Source organism: Salmo trutta, chromosome 12 (assembly GCF_901001165.1).
Source record: "Salmo trutta chromosome 12, fSalTru1.1, whole genome shotgun sequence".
NCBI lineage: Eukaryota > Metazoa > Chordata > Actinopteri > Salmoniformes > Salmonidae > Salmo > Salmo trutta.
The window spans coordinates 25786143-25809305 of record NC_042968.1 but is presented as its reverse complement, the minus strand read 5'-3'; the positions used below and the strand labels follow the sequence as shown (position 1 = coordinate 25809305).

The 23163-nt window shown below is 42.7% G+C and overlaps 1 protein-coding gene across 3 annotated transcripts in view; it reads left to right on the top strand.

Annotated features, from left to right (window-relative positions):
• LOC115203248 (suppression of tumorigenicity 5 protein-like) overlaps positions 1-23163 on the top strand; it is an 82115-nt gene that overhangs the window by 3288 nt on the left and 55664 nt on the right. The window contains exons 1-2 of one of the 3 annotated variants that reach the window (XM_029767778.1): positions 5400-5554; positions 22747-22845. In XM_029767778.1, the coding sequence (XP_029623638.1) occupies positions 22772-22845 (74 nt within the window). In that variant the 5' untranslated portion in view covers positions 5400-5554; positions 22747-22771. Of the gene's footprint in view, positions 1-5399; positions 5555-22746; positions 22846-23163 lie in introns of those variants that run through there. The other 2 variants (XM_029767776.1, XM_029767777.1) reach the window with 2 other exon arrangements.

The following is a 23163-nucleotide window of genomic DNA, read 5'->3' as shown; positions in this document are numbered from 1 at the left end:
ATATGACAACAATAATGTCTAATGTAACTGGCCCCTCTAAAAGTACAACTGGCCCCAGCTTGGCCCCCCCCAGTTAAAATGTTCTAGAACCGCCACTGCTGTCTCCTCAATCCCCTCTGCAGTGTCTCAGTGTCAGACTGTAGGAATCGTTTCAAGGCTCATAGAGACTGCATCCCTGCAGGATAAACTTCAGTCAGAACCTTCCCAAGGTCTGCCTGGCCATGGTCAGACTAACAGTATGGCTGCTGTCTGGAAATACCTTTCAATGCCAATGAAATGCAAGATAATAGAGTGTATAGGTAGGTCCTTGCTGAGCAGTTACTCTCTGTGCTTGAAATTGATGATGGGGTGTTTAGTATGATTTATTCCTGTCTATAACAGTACAAAGATTTCCGATGTTCAGAATGTGAATTATTAGACATCTCTTGAGTAAATACTGTGGTTAGGGAGGGGCACAAGGGAGAATAACTACTTCCATGCATGTGTTTATCCTGTAATTCTTAAAGGCCCAATGGAGCCATTTTATATCAATATCAAATAATTTCTGAGTAACAATTAAGTACCTTACTGTAATAGATATCCATTAAAATGGGCAAAAATAGTTTTTTTGCCAAAAAATTATCAAGCTAGAATTTTTCTTGGACTGTCTGGGAGTGGTCTGAGTTGGGAGGGGAAAACTGAAAACTAGCAGTTATTGGCAGAGAGGTTTGGAACTCTCTTTGTTATTTGTCTATTTAGCAATTTACCGCCTGGTGATGACACCAGGCAAGCCGAAACTTTCGCCCATGCAAATGCAAACAGGCTGATTAGAAGGTCCTGTGTAGATTGTGTTTTCAACCAAATAACACTGACACTGATCAAATGTTTTCGCACTTTTGCAGTATTAGTTTCATCAGCTGTTATACAATATGATACAAAACACAGATTCAACAACATTTTGACTGCACTGGGCCTTTAAGAAAGCATCTGGATCAAGAATTAAGACAATGTACAGGACATTCCTCTACTTTCAGTATATGAGGCTGACAGCTATAATACCATTAGCACATTGAACTAATCAGGATAAAGGCTAATGTGACTGGAGGCTGCCAATTTCCTCCCTGATAACAAATACGGCACAGGATCATGTCCTGAAGTGTTTGCTCAATCCCAACAGTGCTGCAAAACATAGGTGGGTGTTTATTAGAAATAAAAAATAAATCCCATGTGCGGTAGTGACTTTAGATCTGTGGAGATGTGTATTATTTGTACATGGGGACAGCAGTGGCAGATCTTTTAAAAGTCTCATGGCAGCCTTTGGTAACAGCGTTCTCCATGGGTCACAGATTCCAAATGGACTCCATATGAAGAGAACAGTCAAAAGGGGTCATAGTGATGCCTGAGGCTGTAGCACCTATTACAAGTATGCATAATCAAACAACCACACACACAGCATAGCTTACATGCCTCTAGTAGCATTCCTTGTGATATCAAAAAGTTCAGCTTTTTGTCCATTTTGAGAAATTTCTCAGCAACAGAATGAGATCGAATCATATTTTTGCCCAATGATGCTAAGGGATAAAAGAAGATTGATACGATTACATTATGATACTAGATGAACCACTGAAAAGTCTACAGGCCCTGAAGCTTATTTTGATGCAAATTGGTACTGTGGGGGGAGAGGAAGTATTTATAGGGTGAGTCTTGTCGTCTCTGTAGGCCTTAGGGCAGTAGTATTGGATAGACATCATCAACATGAGAGGACTCGACTGCTGGAGTTTAAAGGGTGCCTCATGACCTGTCTTGAAATTGAATATGTTGTTCCTAAAAAAACATCTTTATGTTAAAACAGAAGCAGTTTAGACTTGTGATTCAATCAGACCTTATGCTGTTTGGCTGCTTGGAGGCTTTCATATGTGACTGGCCCATCCTCATTTCCATAGCTCCCTTGACCCGCTGGCCCTTGGCTATTTAAAATCTCCAGATGCCGGAGGAGAGGCTCTCACAGGAATATTTTGTGGTAAGGGTGTGGTGAAGCCTCAACAGTGTACTCGAGTGGGTTACTGTCAAATGTCTGTGGCTTTTGTGGGTTCACTGAACATGAACGATGGATCCTACGCAAGGTACATTGGACCTGTAACGGGTCCAAAAAACACTGGCCTGGTCATATGTTTTTTTCCCTATGCCTGAATGGCTTTAGCAGGGGGTAAAAGGTGGAGAGTTGTATACCTCAGGGAGATGATTTTAAAATAGATTTATGCCATCAAAACTGTGGACAAATTCCTGAGACCGAGCATTGGAAAAGGTTGTATTCTCTTGTGCAAGTAGCCCTATACAAACAATAAGTCTCTCTGTCATGGTTGTGGAGGTGATTTCTCTATGAATGTTTAAGTAGTGCTTATTTAGGTTTGGACTGTATTTCATTTTCTAATGTTACACTCACAGAGAAGCAGCGTAATGTATTGCTTACATTGTACAGAAGAAACCCTGAAGACAAGACTTCTTGACACCACAATGGATTCCAGGAGGTTGTTCTTCGTTGTGCATCCATACTACTGGAGCCAGCCTTTCCCAGTATGAAACAGCACTAGTACCTCTGCTAATCTGAAGCACAAAGCTGTCAGAGTCCACTCAGTACTCTTTATACTTTATGACACTTTGACATGTCTGAGAGACAACTACACTGAACAAAAATATAAACACAACATGTAACGTGTTGGTCCCATGTTTCATGAGCTGAAGTAAAAGATCTCAGAAATCTTCCATACCCACAAAAAGCGTATTTCTCTCCAATTTTGTGCACAAATTTGTTAAATCCCTGTTAGTGAGCCTTTTTCCTTTTGCCAAGATAATCCATCCACCTGACAGGTGTGGCATATCAAGAAGTTTATTAAACAGCATGATCATTACACAAGTGCACCTTGTGCTGGGGACAATAAAAGGCCACTCAAAAATGTGCAGTTTTGTCACACAACACAATGCTACAGATGTCTCAAGTTTTGAGGGAGAGTGAAATTGGCATACTGACTGCAGGAATGTCCATAAGAGCTGTTGCCAAAGAATTGAATGTTAATTTCTTTATCATAAGCCACCTTCAATGTCGTTTAAGAGAATTTGGCAGCACGTCCAACTGGCCTCACAACCACAGACCACGTGTATGGCGTGATCTGTGGGGGGAGACTGGGTAGAACTGTGGTGTGGATTCTATTCATTACAGGTAGATCAACTCCAAATTTTGAATCAACGTTGTTTCCACATCATTTCAGCAAAATTTGGATTTGAAAAAAGTTATCCGTGTAAGGGAATTTAGTCTAATTTTCACCCAACTTTTAACCTAAATCCAATGACATGGTGACATTTTTTGTTGATTTCACACTGAATTCACATTAGTTGACAACTCAACCAAATGTAAATCAAAACTAGATATTGAACTGATGTCTGTGCCCAGTGGGATGGCTTTAGATTTGATCTCTCCCCCATCTATGTTTCTACTGCTGATGCTCAGAGGGTTTGATGAGAGAATTGATTTATGGGTAAGCTGTAAACTGACATTTGTTTGTGATGATTAGGTATTACATTATAGAGTAGATATGAAAGACAGGCTTTATAATGACCATTTTCAGTCTTCTGCATCCTGTCCTGTGAAAGGGGACATTGATTCTTGATTGTAGACTTTGTGCCAGTTGTTTTGGATAGAAATGCTCAGTTCTTTTTCAAATTCTGCTGTGGCCCAATAGCTGTTCCCTTAACCAGAGTAAGGTTGAGTGGACTCATGTGTTGACTCATGCATGTTTCCAATACTTTGAATTCATGTGGCTCGTTTGTGTTTTTTCATGTTTTTCTTAAGTGCATCGAAAATGTTCCAGAAATCAGTAGCGTAAAGGTGTTGCGCATATTGTTTACGGACCATACACTTATTGTTTACCGACCATATTTGTCTTCGATGACAAAGAACGAAAGTCTCTGAACAACTATAACAATGATTGTTAAAAAAGGCTGTTTTGCTTGGAGGGAACCTTCACTTAAGAAAGCGAAAAACAGATGCAACTTTGGGTATGGTGATCTTCCTAGCAGGCATCCTCCCCCTTGTTTAGTCTGGACTCAGACTGCAGTGTTGTTTAATGTTGTAAGAGCAGAGCATGAGGTTTAAGCCTGTCTAGAGCCCTCTTATATAAAACTAACCAGAGAGCGACAGGATCCACACTGCAGTCCAACAACAAGGAATCACATCTGCTAATATGCACATGGATTCTGGTAACTGTCCTCATAGGGGTTTACATGTGTTCACTGTTTTGAATATCTTAATTATTACTTTGGGATATGTCTCCAACCAGTATAATGTCCTAGTATAATTACATATAATGTCAAAAAAACATTTAATGGATCTTGTTAATAGTTTTGTTAAATAAGTATTTTGTTAACTTGTTTTTTGTTAAGTATTATGTTAATTGATAACAGTCTATACTCCTACTTTTAAAGATATGAATGACTGTTGGGACTAATCATGGCAACTGTCTTCCAACTCATTAGCTGTGTGTTCGTCATTCAGTTTGACCTGAAATGATGTCTTTGACAAACCCTTCTCTCTGGAGATAGTCTCATCGTCAAGCCCTTGAGGCTTTTCATAATTACACAATTTCACTAATTGACACAGGCCTTTAAAGGTTCAACCTTGACTTTATCTTCTGAGATGTGTTTTGACATCTTATCTATCTCCTGGACGAATAGCGGATTCATTCTGCATCTCTGAGTATCATTCTGCAGTTCAAAAGTGTGTGTAGGCCTATTGATTATGTTCTTGTTACATTGTGATTTTGCTAGTTTGTGTTATAAATAGTTGGATACACCAAAAGCAAACAATTACACAGAAATCTTCTCTAAATATTTCCCTGGGAGAATATCCATGCTGAGTCGAGTAGTTATTCATTCCACAACTAAACATAGGGTTCTCTCGTAGCTGTTGTTTTAATAAACCTCTCTCTCCAAACGTGGGAATATACTGTACTGGCTCATCATGCTGTCCACTTTATATGTTGTAATAGTCACTTGTTGACTTTAGTTTCCAACTCCAAGACTTTCTTACCCCTCTGGCATGTGTGTATTTGAGACCACTCTAGTGTTGTCTTGTGCACTCTCTTTATATGCTGTTAGAAGGCTAGGAAGAGAGTGTCAAAAAGATCCAAACGGAATGTGGACACATGATAATGACGTCCTGAGGATAATTCCAGAGCCTATCTGACTCTCTTGGTCATTCCTATGAAATATACTGTTTAATAGACAAAGAACTGCTGCACTCTTGTGTGTGGGATAGAGAGAATGGAAAGGGGCCATATCCATTGAAGTGGGGGGCAAACAACCCATCTCCATGGAAACTAGTCCAGCCCTCGCCTCTCCAGAGGTCTCAAAGAGGGAGGGATTTGGTTGGAAAGACATGACTCGTAGTTCAGTGGGAAAGCTGCAGCTATCTGGCAAAACGAAACGTTTTATTTTTTTGTTACAATTTATCTAACGGGATTGATATTTGCTGGCATTTTTGGGGGGAAAAATGGCTGTGGAAATGAGGCGCTACTCTGAGGTAAAGCCGGTCGCCATTTGAAGTTTTTACATTATTGGGGATAGTTTATAAAGGGTTAACGAGGATATAGCTAGTTGCACAGAAGTATCCGAATGCCGTACAGACAGAGTTCGGGAAGCGCAAATCCATCTCGTGGTTATATGCGACTGTATCAATTGGCAAACCTAAAGTATAGCCTACAATAAATATTTCATTTTTTTTTTTTTAAACGTATTTGGTAACATAACAGTTTGGGGGATGTAACGCCATCCTTGTTCTGAGCTCTTTCAAGTAGATAATGTGAATGTCAAAACAATTCAATTAAATTGGACTGAGTGAGTTGAGGCTAAATACATTTTGCCAAACTAAAGTTGACATGGAGCACGAGATCATTTATTAAATTCAAAAGAGGGTCAACCGTAAACTCCCTTGGGCCTCCTTGGGTTCTTGAGAGCTACGACAATTTAGCTACAAACGTTCTGAGATTGTATCTGACTCAGATTTACTAATACTGTTGAGTGAGAATAGCCATAATCATAGCCTTGTATGTCCTCTAATGTGGATTCTATTGTTTCTCTCTGAGGGGCATCTCTCTGTTAGATTAAGTTTTTCACTATCACTGCGACTAGGCAGACGCTGCAGCTGCAGGCTCTTTTTCTTGAACTTTTCCCGAACAGACTGTCTATTGTGCATATCTAACAATGACCTTTCCTTCTCACTGGACTGGATTGTCAGCAGCAAGATTGGGAGGCCCCTCTGTTCTCTGGCCAGGGCTTGCATAACAGGGGCAAGGGTGGGATGTCACCAGATGCTTTTTAGGCTGGCATTATCAGACAATGTGTATGATATCATACACACACCCAGTTATTGGGTAAGACTGGTAGGCTATATGTATGCTGCTATGCCCAGTGTCCACACATCACCCATAATAGAAACCCAATGTTTTGTGGAGCCACACAGCTTTAGGGTGCCTTTTCAACATTTTATTTACTGGCATCTAAATGGCATACTGGGCATACTATTAGCCTATAAGCCATATAATGATCACTATCTTGTTGAAGCTGTTGGAATTCAATGTCAGCTTGCCAACCTTGATGATGAGTTGTAGATCTGTGTTGTTCCCTCAGTGGTTTAAGATTCATGGGGAAACCATGTGATACACTGCAAACAGGATCTTAGTGGAATATAGCCCACAGAGAATGACTGTATTGGATGTCACAGTTAAACCATCATTTGACTGGGTCTAGGCTATACATGCAGCAGTGGATAATCCAGCCACAAGTCTGCCCCACAAGTGTCAGAAGTTATGTCAGTTATTTTTTCTTTGCCTTGTTAAAGGTTAATGGTGCATCAATTTTATGCAGTGCCTTCAATGTGCCGCATCTTCCTCCGGGTCTTCCCTTTTCTACTCCATTTCATCTCAGCCATTTGCTTTTTAGGCCCATAGCAGGAATAAAAATGTCAAGACATAGGGCCATCTATGGTTTTGGAATGGAAGCTTGGTAGTTCAGCCAGTGTATGAATCCTAGGTAGTCATGTAGCTAAGTTTAGCTCGTAACTTGGCATAAATTATCGCACAATACACATTATTGAGTGATTCAAGTTTAATGTTTATATTGTCACATGCACAAGTGAAAAGCCTTTTCTTGCAAGCTCTTTTCCAACAATGCAGTAATTAATATCAGTAGTACTACAAAAAAAGCCTAGTATTGACACTGATTCACAGGTATTCTGTGTTATCCTTTCTGCTCACCACCCAGCCTTTAACTAAGATCCTGTACAGTAGGCTGTCACTTCCTGTTACTTCTTGTTTTTGTTTTGAATGACAGAGACCTTTGATTTACTTTTGGGTGTAGTGCAATCTACTCCCTCTGTTTAAGCAGATGGGAAATGCTATCCTTTTCAAATATCACCAATCCCATTCTCTCTTTGGAGTTTGGCATTACAAATACTGAGTGTTTGCACAACCTTTCATAGGCCTTCTGAAACCTGTCCAAGGCATATTGAAAATGGTTTGGGCATGGCATTATTTCAGGCTCACCTGCCATGTAAAGGCTATTGGTAAGGTAAACTGCCTGTGACCAGAAGTAAGTGCTGGGAGGCTGGCACTCAGGCTCCACCTTGACGTGTAGTCACTAGCTCACCCTGGATTACATACCATTTGCTTTACTATACATTATATCTTCCTGTTTTGATCATGCAAAGGTGCCTTAAAAGGAATGATATTCAGATGTATTTTCTCTGCTTCTCCTTTGATAGCTCGTCTTAAACATTTCTGCAATCCATCTATCTTATCTTTTACATAGGATATACACACAGTGGCAAGTTTATTAGGTATCTAGTACTGGGTCGGACCCCCTTTGCCTCCAGAACAGCCTGAATTCTTCAGGGCATGGAAACGTTGCTCAATTGGTATCAAGGGCCCTAACGTGTGCCAGGAAAACATTCCCCACACCATTACACCACCGCCAACAGCCGGTACTGTTGACACCAGGAAGGATGGGGCCATGGACTGGTGCTGCTTACGCTGATTCCTGACTCTGCCATCAGCATGACATAACAGGAATTGGGATTTGTCAGACCAGGCAATGTTTTTCCACTCCTTAATTGTCCAGTATTGGTGATGGCGTGCCCACTGGAGCCGCTTCTTCTTGTTTTTAGCTGATAGGAGTGGAACCCGGTGTGGTCGCCTGCTGCAATAACCCATCTGTTACAAGGACTGACGAGTTGTTCATTCCGAGATGTCGTTCTGCACACCACTGTTGTACTGCGCCGTTATTTGCCTGTTTGTAGCGTGCCTGTTAGCGTGCACGATTCTTGCCATTCTCATTCGACCTCTCATCAGCAAGTTGTTATCGCCCACAGGATTGCCGCTGACTGGATGTTTTTGGTTTGTCTCACAATTCTCGGTAAACCCTAGACACTGTCGTGTGTGAAAAGCCCAGGAGGGCGGCCATTTCTGAGATACTGGAGCCGACGCACCTGGCACCGAGGATCATACCATGCACAAAGTTGCTTAGGTCATTCGTTTTGCCCATTCTAATGCTCAATCGATCAGTAACTGAATGCCTCGATGCCTGTCTGCCTGCTTTATATAGCAAGCCATAGCCACATGACTCACTGTCAGTAGGAGTGAACTATTTTTGTGAATGGGGTGGTGTACTTAATAAGCTGGCCACGGAGTGTAGGCAGTCATAAGGGTTCAGTCCGATCACCTCTCATCCCTCAGATTCGTGATCCATAAATTAACCCTCTTCCATATCAGAGTAAGGGAGAACAGTGGAGGCACACAAAATGTCTTGTCCTCCTTTCCTTCTTTCATTGGAAGTTAAAGCCTGTGTGTCAGAAGTTAGCCCAGTGACATATATCCTACATCCCAGCTCCCTGCAGCAGCTCAAATGGACATAAGCCTGTTTTCCACATGGCAACTCCGACAGCTGTGCATGCTCATATCCAGGTTGCCCAGAATACTTTTCCCCAGCTTTCCAAAAAGGGCATATCTGCCATTAGTATTGCCTTGAAGATAAAAGGGAACCGTAAACAGCTGAAAGATGGAGAGAAAAGAGGAATGAAAAAGACTGAAAGAATTGGTTCCATCTGGCCCATTGAGTCAGAGAGCTACAGTGGCAGGGACTTGTGGTTATTGTGTAGGGAGTGTGCAGCTGCCATGAACAGTGTCAACCTGGGGTGCCCCTGCCCATAAAGAGGCGAATGGAGCTCTGTGGGATGGATATTTAAGGGGCCCGACAGTGCTCAGCAAACAGCCGCCCACTCGACGAAAAGATGTCCACTGGACCATTCTTTAGAAAATCTGGCACTGAAAGTCAAAAGGAGACAAAAGCCAGCCTCTTGCGGCCTATGTGTTAGAGCGAGGCAGAGAGGAGATTTGTATGGACTGTTAATTAGGAACGGAGTTTTCATCCAGGTGGAAGGCCTTTTATAATGCTTTCATGTTAACGGAGACGTTATTCATAGTCGTTCTCCTCAACCTAAACACATGCTTGGTCCATGACGACAGGCTGTATGCACATACACCACATGAACAGTTCCAATGCGTCTCCTCCATGTAAAAGGTTTATGAGGACCATATGATGTTATGCTAGGGACTGAGTGTCTGGAGTGGCTCCTCCTTACCCTCTAACATGGTATTTATCCAGTAATTCAACCTCCAGACTCACGTCTGATGTTGGATTTCCAACAGCAGTCCCAAAACCTCTTTCCTCGCTGAGAACGCACGGGAGAAAAATGAAATGGTTTTTTGAAGACGAAAAAGAATGCCTGTGGATACATGGGTCCATACACTCCTCATGTCCTCTGGTGAGTTGTGACGTCTGGAAAGAGTTTTCAGAGGTTTTACTCTGCTTTCCCTGGCTGGCTCTTGGCTGTAAGTGAGCTCAGCAGTAGTTTGAAAACCTTGGAGTATGCTGATCAGCAGAAATGGTCAGGACGACATGTCTGCCAGAGAGGCCGAGACAAGAGGTGTAGTAGCAGACTGGAGAACAAAATTAGAACAATGCTTCTATTTCTGGAAGCCATTGTGTCTGTTGTTATTACTTGATTTCCACCAGAGATGTGGTGGTGCTGGATGGAAATGACATCAAGCCAAGGCTACTCCTCAGGAGGTTCATTTAACTTACTGTTATCATCACAACCCAAACCATGAAAAGTGCTGTGTTCACCAAATCACGTTGACATCTCATATTCGGTATGTAACTGCCAGGTGTTGATGAGCAAAGATGCATAGTTGAGTGTCTGAGAATCTTTATTGGATGATAAAGAAGCTCTTATCATTGAAGCCTGGTGCTCCGAGCTCCCGCCCCTCTCCTGTCTAATGTGTTGAATACCAGGCCTGATGGACAGGACAAATATTAGCACATTCCTCTATGTGATGGGCTGGCCTGTGGGCCTGTCAAGGCTGACAAGGCCATGGACCTAATGGCTTCACTATGAGATGAAACATTCCACAGCCCATGCACGTCACACGCACGCACACACACATGCGTGCGCACACACACACACACACACACACACACACACACACACACAAACTAGCGGGAGTAGCTTTGCATAGTATTTGTGTGTTTCGGTCACCTGATAAACGGCTTACTTTTTAACCATGAGTTTGCCCACTCAAGGACATGTTGAAAACAAAGAGTTCTTCCGTTCCAACCCGAACTGTCTCAGGAACACACACAGACTTGCCTCATCAACAAGCAAGCATAGTTTGTGATCCTCATGATTTCCCCCCATAATGGATATGCCTTTTGCTGTAGAATATGGTATGGCTAAGACACAACAGGACAGTTATGAGTTAGTGGTTTGGATGGCAGATACTGTAAGTCATGTAGACAGTTAGGGAAAGAGTAAATGTCTTAGATCCCCTGACAGAAGGCAACATTTTTTTCTAACTGTAACTGGCTCTGAGGAACCTGGCGAGAATAAACATATACCTTGAACATTGCTGTTGATAGGCCTTTTTTTTAAACTCATGATTCAGAGAGATCATATCACAGTATTGTATTCCTTGTAACTACTGTGGAACAATATTACTTGCTCAACCAGTTGCTCAATCAGTGCTTATCCAGTGCGCATCCCAAATGTAGGTAAGACGAGGAACTCATCTCCTTTGATGTGGAATGTTTTCCATCCATCCATCTGTTTTTCCACTTTGCGTCCTGTAGTTCAACAGAATACTGTATGTATTATGTATGAGCCTCAGTCATGCAGGGTCAGGGTTAACCTGCAGTTCACTTCTGGTTGTCTGTGGACGCCTGGGTGGGGGGCAGAGTGGGTGTAAATCTGCCTGCTGTCATTCCCCATATGGCACCCTGTTTCCTATAGTGAACTACTTTAGACCAGGACCCATAAGGCTCTGGTCAAAAGTAGTGCACTATGTAGGGAATAGGGTGCTATTTGGGATTTAGACCATGTAAATGCAGCATGACTCGACTAGAATGCAGAGGTGGGAGGACAGACAGCCTGTTGAAAGGACAGTTGTTAGCTCCCTTTTGTCTTGTTCATAACGTTTGCTGAATGTTAAGTCAATACTCAAATTCCATGTCAATATCTGACAGGGAGGTGCATTCCTGAATATGTAGTTAACCCTTGTGGGTCAAACAAAGCTGACTTCACACCAAGTGATACAGTGGTGAGAAAATAGGTGGATAAACTCTGATCGCCGGTCTGTGAAAAAAGTAACGCCTACTTTCAATGCATTTTTCTGCAAAAGGTAGGTAAACTGTCAAGCAAAAATAAAGTGTGTTTACTTGTGTTTACCCTCCACTACACCACTGGTCTCATCTGAGCATCTCTTCCTTGACATTTATAAATTACTGAAAATATAAGTTTAGTATGCAGTGTTCTTAAATCTCATATACCAAGTGCCAGCACTCAGTATTTTGATAATATGTCTGCAATGCTTGATAATATGTGTGATGTTAACAGGGAGGTCTATTTTTTGGGTGACCTGAACATTGACTGGTTAGCATCTAGCAATCCTCTCAAGAGGAAGCTTCTAACTGTGACCAATACCTGTAATATGACCCAGGTTATCACTCAACCAGCTAGAGTGCATACCAAAAGTGTTGGATCTGTGACATCCACTTGTATTGATCATATCTTTACTAACGCTGCAGAGCTTTGCTCCAAAGCAATATCAGATTCCATTTGCTGTAGTGACCATAACATTGTGATAATAACAAGGAAAGACAAAGTGCCAAAGGTTGGGCCTAAAGTAATTAATAAGAGATCATAGAAAATGTTTTCACAGGACTCTTGCCTTCTTTTCAAAAGTAGTGCACTATATATGGAATAGGGTGCCATTTAAGACATTGCCATACTCTAGCCCTAGACACGAACCATGACCACCTTTTACTGAACATGGTTTGACAGTTTGCTGCTGCTTTGATGTATTTTACCCTGTTTTTCTCCCCAATTTCGTGATATCCAATTACAATCTTGTCTCATCGCTGCAACTCCCCAATGGGCTCGGGAGAGGCGAAGGTCGAGTCAAGCGTCCTCTGAAACACCGTTAAACTGACGAATGAAGTCAGCCTGCAGGTGCCTGGCCCACCACAAGGAGTCGCTAGAGCGCAATGAGCCAAGTAAAGCCCCCCTGGCCAAACCCTCCCCTAACCCAAACGACGCTGGGTCAACTGCACCGCCCTATGGTGCTCCCGGTAACGGCCAGTTGTGACACAGCCTGGGATCGAAACGGGAGGCCTATAGTTAGTTTTTTAATGTGAAGAGATGGTATCAGTCTCAGGAAGTCAGCTGGTTTACGCCTTGCTGTTTACTCCCCAAAGCTCCATCTTGGACTTCTCTGACCCAAATCTCTCCATTGTTGGGAACTTTGAAGTAGGTTGTGCATATAACCTATATCACTACACTTTTAGAAAAAAGGGTTCCAAAAGGGTTCTTTGGCTGTCCCCATAGGATAACTCTTTTGGGTTCCATGTAGAACCCTCTGTGGAAAGGGTTCTTCATAAAGTGTAAATGAAAGGGTTCTCTTATGGGGACAGCCGAAAAAATGTTTTTGGTTCTAGATAGCACATTTTTTTCTATGAGTGTAGCCACAGGTGCCACATAGTAAATATTGGCCGTGTAGCCATGGGTGCCACATAGTAAATATTGGCCGTGTAGCCATGGGTGCCACATAGTAAATATTGGCCGTGTAGCCATGGGTGCCACATAGTAAATATTGGCTGATTGCACATAGAGTGCAACACTCAAACACTCAAAACACTCAACAATCAAAACTGAAGTAACAACATATTAAGTAGGCATTTGGGTGGCAGGTAGCCTCGGGGTTAGAGTGTTGGGCCAGTAACCGAAAGGTTGCTAGATCGAATCCCCGAGCTGACAAGGTAAAAATCTGTCGTTCTGCCCCTGAACAAGGCAGTTAGCCCACTGTTCCTAGGCCGTTATTGTAAATAAGAATTTGTTCTTAACTGACTTGCCTAGCTAAATAAAGGTAATTAAAAAAAATAAAGTAATTTAAATTTTGTGAACTTAATTTCCTATGAATCACCAATTCACTTGTTGCCCTCAACTTGGCTTCTTTGTAATTACACGCTGAAACCTGCCTACTGTTCTTGCATTGCACAAGTAGCCTGTTTATTTAACAATCACTGCCATTTCTTTGTAATTACCAAGTGTTCCATATACACTGAGTGTACCAAACATTAGGAAAACCTTCCTAATATTGACTTGCACCCCTTTATGCCCTAAGAACAGCCTCAATTCACCAGGGCATGGACTCTACAAGGTGTTGAAAGTGTTCCACGGGGATGCTGGCCCGTTTTGACAAATCTTCCCACTGTTGTGTCAAGTTGGCTGGATGTCCTTTGGGTGGTGGACCATTCTTGATACACACTTGAAACGGTTGAGCGTTAAAAACCCAGCAGCGTTGCAGTTCTTGACACACTCAAACCACCTCCTACCATACCCCGTTCAAGTCACTTCAATCTTTTGTCCTGCCCATTCACCCTCTGAATGGCACACATATAAACTCAGCAAAAAAAGAAACATCCATGTCAATTGTGTTTATTTTCAGCAAACTTAACATGTGTAAATATTTGTATGAACATAAGATTCAACAACTGAGACATAAACTGAACAAGTTCCACAGACATGTGACTTTCAGAAATGGAGTAAAGTGTCCCTGAGCAAAGGGGGGGGGGGGGTTAAAATCAAAAGTAACAGTCAGTATCTGGTGTGGCCACCAGCTGCATTAAGTACTGCAGTGCATCTCCTCCTCATAGACTGCACCAGATTTGCCAGTTCTTTCTGTGAGATGTTACCCCACTCTTCCACTAAGGCACCTGCAAGTTCCCGGACATTTCTGGGGGGAATGGCCCTAGCCCTCACCCTCCGATCAAACAGGTCCCAGACGTGCTCAATGGGATTGGGATCCGGGCTCTTCGCTGGCCATGGCAGAACACTGACATTCCTGTCTTGCAGGAAATCATGCACAGAACGAGCCGTATGGCTGGTGGCACTGTCGTGTTGGAGGGTCATGTCAGGATGAGCCTGCAGGAAGGGTACCACATGAGGGAGGAGGATGTCTTCCCTGTAACGCACAGCGTTGAGATTGCCTGCAATGAGAACAAGCTCAGTCCGATGATGCTGTGACACCCCGCCCCAAACCATGACGGACCCTCCACCTCCAAATCGATCCCTCTCCAGAGTACAGGCCTCAGTGTAACGCTCATTCCTTTGTCGATAAACGTGAATCCGACCATCACCCCTCGTGAGACAAAACTGCGACTTGTCAGTGAAGAGCACTTTTTGCCAATCCAGCGACGGATTGGTCCATCGACGGTGGGTGTGCCCATAGGTGACGTTGTTGTCGGTGATGTCTGGTGAGGACCTGCCTTACAACAGGCCTACAAGCCCTCAGTCAAGCCAGTCTCAGCCTGTTGCGGACATTCTGAGCACTGTTGGAGGGATTGTGCGTTCCTGGTGTGTTCCTGGTGTAACTCGGGCAGTTGTTGTTGCCATCCTGTACCTGTCCCGCAGGTGTGATGTTCGGATGTTCCGGTCCTGTGCAGGTGTTGTTACACATGGTCTGCTACTGCGAGGACGATCAGCTGTCTGTCCTGTCTTCCTGTAGCACTGTCTTAGGCGTCTCACAGTACGGACATTGCCCTGGCCACATGTGCAGTCCTCATGCCTCCTTGCAGCATGCCTAAGGTACGTTCACGCAGATGAGCAGGGACACTGGACATCTTTCTTTTGGTGTTTTTCAGAGTCAGTAGAAAGGCCTCTTTAGTGTCCTAAATTTTCATAACTGTGACCTTAATTGCCTACCGTCTGTAAGCTGTTAGTGTCTTAACGACCGTTCCACAGGTGCATGTTCATTAATTGTTTATGGTTCATTGAACACGCATGGGAAACAGTGTTTAAACCCTGTACAATGAAGATCTGTGAAGTTATTTGGATTTTTACGAATTATCTTTGAAAGACATGGTCCTTTTTAAGCTGAGTTTACAATCCATGTATACATTGTCTCAAGGCTTTAAAATAATTTTTTAACATGTCTCCTCCCCTTCATCTACAGTGATTTAAGTGGATTTAACAGGTGACATCAATAAGGGATCATAACTTTCACTTGGATTCACCTGGTCAGTCTATGTCATGGAAAGAGCAGGTGTTACTAATGTGTTGTACACTCAATGTAGGTATAGGCAGTAAGCCTCATATTTGGGAACTGTACTGATCTGAAGTACTTACAAAATTGATACCTAGGCCTATAAAGAATCCTGGGGTACTCTACATTTGTTTGGATAGAACCATTAAGATTAGCTGAGAGACTTTTCAAATGTGTTTTTAATTGCTGTGGTTTATCAGTATGCCTGTCTTGATAAGTTCTCCTTTTTTCTAAGCATACTGTATTTGCTTTCCAGATGTTACTATTGAAAGTGTTTTTACGCACAGGCGACAGTATTTTTACAGCTGTGCATCTTTCAATAAGTCAATGAAAAAAACCTATTTCATCAAGCTGTAGCAGGTTTTTAAAAGAAATAGCAATATTTTCAGACATCTGATATTCTGTCCAAATTTCATCTAATATTTAATGTTCTTCAGTGGTGGTCGGTGAAGTGTAAAATGAGGGAGGAGGATTATAATTTTTTATGAACATGGCCTTATTTCTATTACAGCATATTGGATAACTGTCATTCATATTCAATTCACCCAGCTAGGTTTAGGCTACTACATGATACTCACATTTTCTCTATACCCATCATGAGGTTGCTGCAACCTAGTCTAGGTTGCAGCAGAGAAAAAAACGAGAAAAAATGTGAGTAATCAAGGTGATAGTGACACATTCAATACTGCCTTGCACACTCTTGCTTGCATCTCACTGATCTAGGGTGTAATCATTAGTCCAACAGTTGCAAACGAGAGTTTCTGTTGGACAAATTCAGATATGTTTTTCCCCGTTTCGTTCCGTTTGCTTCAGTTTTAAGAAAAGTTTTTCTACAGAATCAGCTGTCTGTGACCATGCGAAAAAACCTTCATATCATAACCGCTAACTGCTACACACAGCCTATATCATTGTCACCATATTAGTTAACGTCTCATAGTCAACATAGCTACTAGAACTAAAGCGTTAGTAAACCCACTACAATCATGCAGTACAGTGTACAGTCAGCAAGCAGTTTAGCAGTTACACCTGTGGGCCCAGGTGGCAATAAATTAATAAAACCAAAAGCTTATCTTGACTTGGAAGAGTTCCAGTGTTGGACAGCCATAGCCAGCTAGCTCACATAGCATCCCTCTCTGTTTGAGCCGGGTGCTTGAGTAGACTAAACTAGCTAGCTGCATTCACTAGCTAAGTGAAAGTGAAAAAAAATACAACTAAATCTCTCTCTCTCTCTCTCTCTCTCTCTTGCTTCTCATTCATTTTTAAAGAAATGATTTGTTCAAAACTGTTAAACTATTGTCTTTCTCTCTCTTTGAGTCAACTACTCACCAGATTTTATGCACTGCAGTGCTAGCTAGCTGTAGCTTTTGCTTTCAGTACTAGATTTATTCTCTAGTCCTTTGATTGGGTGAACAACATGTCAGTTCATGCTGCAAGAGCTCTGATAGGTTGGAGGACGTCCTCTGGAAGTTGTCATAATTACTGTGTAAGTCTATGGAAGGGGTGAGAACCATAAGCCTCCTAGGTTTTGTATTGCAGTCAATGTTCCCAGAGGAGGACGGAAACTAGTTGTCCTCCGGCTACATAATGGTGCTACCCCACAGAGTGCTGTTGAGGCAACTGTGGACCTTCATAGCAAATCAGTGTGTTTTAATCAATTATTTGGTGACGTGAATATGTTTAGTATAGTTTTATCTAAAAAGGGTAACTTTTTTTTCATGTTTCACTATTTTTATTTTTTATGAAATTCACTGAAGATGATGGTCCTCCCCTTTCTCCACTGAGGAGTCACCACGGATGTGCTTTCATGTTCTGTTTTTCTCACATGCCTTTTAATGTTGTGACATTGATGACAATAGTAAATGAAAGCATGTACAGGTAAAACTCAAAGTATACCTTTGGGTACTTATGGTTGTGTGCACAGAAATAAATACAGACCAGAGCCTATGGCTATGTGTTTGAGTGTAGCCTAATCACCATCACTGTACTCCAAGGCTCACATTCTGAATACCTTGGCTTTCCCTGCCTGCAGAAGATCCAAATGAACCAAAACAACTGCAGTTGTTAGGATCTATCAGGATATTCTGGCAATTCCTTGTGCAGCTGGATCAAAATGAAGACGTATGCTCTGTCCTCTCAGTCCACTAAAACAGGAAATAGATGACAGCAGGAATGCCTTCTCTCTCCTCATCTGTCTCTATAGGGCTCAGTGCCGTCTCTCTCCTCATCTGTCTCTATAGGGCTCAGTGCCGTCTCTCTCCTCATCTGTCTCTATAGGGCTCAGTGCCGTCTCTCTCCTCATCTGTCTCTATAGGGCTCAGTGCCGTCTCTCCTCATCTGTCTCTATAGGGCTCAGTGCCGTCTCTCTCCTCATCTGTCTCTATAGGGCTCAGTGCCGTCTCTCTCCTCATCTGTCTCTATAGGGCTCAGTGCCGTCTCTCTCCTCATCTGTCTCTATAGGGCCCAGTGCCGTCTCTCTCCTCATCTGTCTCTATAGGGCCCAGTGCCGTCTCTCTCCTCATCTGTCTCTATAGGGCTCAGTGCCGTCTCTCTCCTCATCTGTCTCTATAGGGCTCAGTGCCGTCTCTCTCCTCATCTGTCTCTATAGGGCCCAGTGCCGTCTCTCTCCTCATCTGTCTCTATAGGGCCCAGTGCCGTCTCTCTCCTCATCTGTCTCTATAGGGCTCAGTGCCGTCTCTCTCCTCGTCTGTCTCTATAGGACTCAGCTCAGCTCCACTAGGGCTACTGCTGCTTCATATAACTACTTCCTGTAAACAAACAGCTTCTGACCAGAGCCCAGCACCCTCCCTCCTATCCACCTCTGATCTCTCTGGGTTTTCTACTGACCTCCATAGAAACCAAAACACTTTGGAAGAGGGGTTGTTTCAGTGCTGAGACTGTATTTTAGATGAGTGTGGCATTTGAAGGGAGGAAACTGCGAGGGACATGTGGGCATCCAGGGACTGTTTATGGTGAAATGACAGGGTGTTCATTTACGTCATTTAGCAGACGCTCTTATCCAGAGAGACTTGCAGTAGGGAGTGCACACATTTTCTTACTTTTTTGGTACTGGTCCCCTGTGGGAATTAAACTCCCAACCCCAGCGTTACAAGCACCATGCTCTACTAACTGAGCCACACGTGATCACAGGTTAGTAACACGGGTTCCTCTGGGTGCTGATGTCTGCGATGTCATGGACACCACAGAATTTGTGACGTTATAGAGAGAAGCGTTGAAGAAATCACACATTTGATCTGAACATCCATTTCAACACAATAATACATGAATATATAATAAACATGTTTTGGTGAAATTATGATAATGATATGAACTCCATTATCAGGCAGAGAAATATGCAAGACTGTAAGTCAATACCCTTTGATTGAATATAATGTTGATCAGTAAATGTGATGGCCCGTTTGGCTCACATGCCGACTAGACCAAGCATGCGCGTGCGTCCGCCATCGAAATGTCAGGTTGAAATATCAACATGAACCTTGAACCAACTATATTAATTTGGGGACAGGTCGAAACACATGAAACATTCATGGACATTTAGCTCGCTAGCTTGATGTTGCTAGCTAATTTGTCATGGGATACAAACATTGGGTTTTTATTTTACCTGAAATGCACTAGTCCTTTTTTTCTGGATCTTTGCAGAATTTTGACCCATTTTGAGTCTCTACTCTGACAATTAATCCACAGATGAAAGGGGAAACATGGTTAGTTTCTAGTAATCTCTCCTCCTTCAGTCTTCTTTTTCTGTGGACTTTATATGGGGGTTGGCAACCAACTTTAAGGTGCATTTGTAACAGTGTAGGTTCCATCCCTCTCTTCGCCCCAACCCGGGCTCGAACCAGGGACCCTTGCACACATCAACAACTGACACCCCACGAAGCATCGTTACCCATCGCGCCACAAGGGGACACCCTACTTCAAGTCTCAGAGCGAGTGACGTCACCAATTGAAACGCTATTATCGCGCACCACCGCTAACTAACTAGCCATTTCACATCGGTTACACATTAACACCACCAACTCGAATGGAGTGTGGACCTCAGTTCATCTTTCATTCACCCACGTGGGTATATGCTCCTAAAAACCAATGGGGAGATGGGAGTTCTATTTTAGCGCCTGGCTACGCAGACGCTCGTTGAAGCACACGAGCAGTTTGAATGTAATGATTGAATAACATGCACAGTTGAAGTCAGAAGTTTACATACACTTAGGTTGTAGTCATTAAAACTCATTTTTCAACCACTCCACAAATTTCTTGTTAACAAAATATAGTTTTGGCAAGTCGGTTAGGACATCTATTTTGTGCATGACACAAGTAATTTTTCCAACAATTGTTTACAGACAGATTATTTCACTTATAATTCACTGTATCACAATTCCAGTGGGTCAGAAGTTTACATACAGTAAGTTAACTTACCTATAAACAGCTTGGAAAATTCCAGAAAATGATGTCATGGCTTTAGAAGCTTCTGGTAGGCTAATTTACATCATTTGAGTCAATTGGAGGTGTATCTGTGGATGTATTTCAAGGCCTACCTTCAAATTCAGTGCCTCTTTGCTTGACATGGGAATATCAAAATAAATTGTAGACCTCCACAAGTCTGACTCATCCTTGGGAGCAATTTCCAAACGCCTGAAGGTACCACATTCATCTGTACAAACAATAGTATGCAAGTATAAACACCATGGGACCACGCAGGCGTCATACCGCTCAGGAAGGAGACGCGTTCTGTCTCCTAGAGATGAACGTACTTTGGTGCAAAAAGTGCAAATCAATCCCAGAGCAACAGCAAAGGACCTTGTGAAGATGCTGGAGGAAACGGGTACAAAATCATCTATATTGACATAACCTGAAAGGCCGCTCAGCAAGGAAGAAGCCACTGCTCCAAAACCGCCATAAAAAAGGTTTGCAACTGCACATAGGGACAAAGATCATACTTTTTGGAGAAATGTCATCTGGTCTGTTGAAACAAAAATAGAACTGTTTGGCAATAAAGACCATCACTATGTTTGTAGGAAAAAGGGGGAGGCTTGCGAGCCGAAGAACACCATCCCAACCGTGAAGCACGGGGGTGGCAGCATCATGTGTGGGTTGCTTTGCTGCAGGAGGGACTGGTGCACTTCACAAAATAGATGGCATCATGAGAAAGGAAAACTATGTGGATATATTGAAGCAACATCTCAAGACATCAGTCAGGAAGTTAAAGCTTGGTCGCAAATGGGTCTTCCAAATGGACAATGACCCCAAGCATACTTCCAAAGTTGTGGCAAAATGGCTTAAGGACAACAAAGTCAAGGTATTGGAGTGGCCATCACAAAGCCCTGACCTCAATCCTATAGAACATTTGTGGGCAGAACTGAAAAAGCGTGTGCGAGCAAGGAGGCCTACAAACCTGACTCAGTTACACCAGCTCTGTCAGGAGGAATGGGTCAAAATTCACCCAACTTATTGTGGGAAGCTTGTGGAAGGCTACCCGAAATGTTTGACCCAAGTTAAACAATTTAAAGGCAATGTTACCAAATACTAAGTGAGTGTATGTAAACTTCTAACCCACTGGGAATGTGATGAAAGAAATAAAAGCTTAAATAAATAATTCTCTGTACTACTATTCTGACATTTCACATTATTTAAAATAACGTGGTGATCCTAACTGACCTAAGACAGGGAATTTTTACTAGTATTAAATGTCAGGAATTGTGAAAAACTGAGTTTAAATGTATTTGGCTAAGGTGTATGTAAACTTCCGACTTCAACTGTATGTGTAAATGTATTTTGCAACGCTCGCGCACGTAACGCAGGCGATGTTGTCATCATGTCAATCAGACAGGGAATTTTTACTAGTATTAAATGTCAGGAATTGTGAAAAACTGAGTTTAAATGTATTTGGCTAAGGTGTATGTAAACTTCCGACTTCAACTGTATGTGTAAATGTATTTTGCAACGCTCGCGCACGTAACGCAGGCGATGTTGTCATCATGTCAATCAGATCCATGTTTAGCCTGAGTCCTTAGAGCCTCAGCAGCACACAAATTACAAGCCTCAAACTAAAGTCTGCAATAAAAACACAGCTAGGCTTTTTTTTCTAGCCCTCTAGGTGAACACGTTCATGGGAAGAGAGCAAGTCTGTTAGTCTTGGCTGCTCTAGTCAAGCAGAGACGGATAAAAACACACATTCCAATCAGAAGGGGATGGAGTGTCTCCCCTCTTTAGTTGGCTCTGTGCTTTGTTTGCAATTACTGGCTATTCTTGCCCACTTCAATCTCAAACAGCGATTTTAAGGGTGCACCGTAATTACAATCTAGAGACCGTGCTCTGTAATTTCTTTAATTCTACCTTTTAAAGTTTTGTGCTCTAAATTGATGGGGAAACAATGGAGTGAGATTGAAGGTTTCTTTTAAACAAGCCCAGATCTCCTGTCCAACTGGCTTGAATGATTCAGAAATATTTCTGCCGTTTCTGTGGCAACCGAAGACATTTGTCTTCTGTTGTGAGACTTCAGGGACCATTCTCGTTTGGAGCTGTGACCTCATGATTACTGTATTTCCATTAATTTGTATGAGAAGAGAGAGAGGGAGGTGCTGGATTAACAGAGCAGAGCCTAGAGCATAGATGAGTCCCTCACACAGCACAGCCCTTTCTCTCCTTGGTTGTTGTACTTTATGCTCTGGTGTTTACTCACACTGTTAGGAATCCAGTGAAGTCATCCATCTGATATCTGATATGGCACTCCCATGGCTGAGATTAAGCTCCATATTTGTCATGGTTTTGTCCAAATATGCACAGAGCACATTGACCCACTTATACTCTCAAGGTCTCAAATTCAAGTGTGAGTGTTTTGGATAACCCTTTATTTCACATAACACATTTTCTTATTACTGCAGTTTATTAACAGTAAGCAATGAATTGTTGTGATTTATAAACAACATGTACATGGCTACAAGTATACCCTCACCCAAACAATCACAAAGACTTCAGTCTGTTGGATGCTGATGTATTGTCCATGTTACGGCTGGGGAGTTTCATGTGTTGTATCCTGTCTGTCTATCAGGCGTGTGGGCGGTCCGAGGGTGACGATGACTGCCAACAAAAGTTCCAAGGCTGCACCCCGAGCAAGAGGGGCTAATGTGCCCCGGGACATCCCCGACAGGTCAGTGACATCACCACCAGCCTCTAGGGGAGTGACAGGGTGGAGGGAGAGGGTGGAAGGAAAGGGGATTGCCCTCAACATGCGCTATGATGTCAGTAATAACCAGTGCAGGTTCTCATATCCTTTATTGCCTGAGCCAGGACATTTTCTTCAGGTAGTAAAGCTATTTTTGTAAATCTGTACCGTGGGATCCCACTCTGTCTGTGTTGAGTGATACACTGCATACAGTAGGTGTCATGGCTCATCAACCCACAGTTAGCTTTACGCAATTATTAATAAGGACGTACTGATTGTATTCTGTCTGCCTTTTCGCTAGAG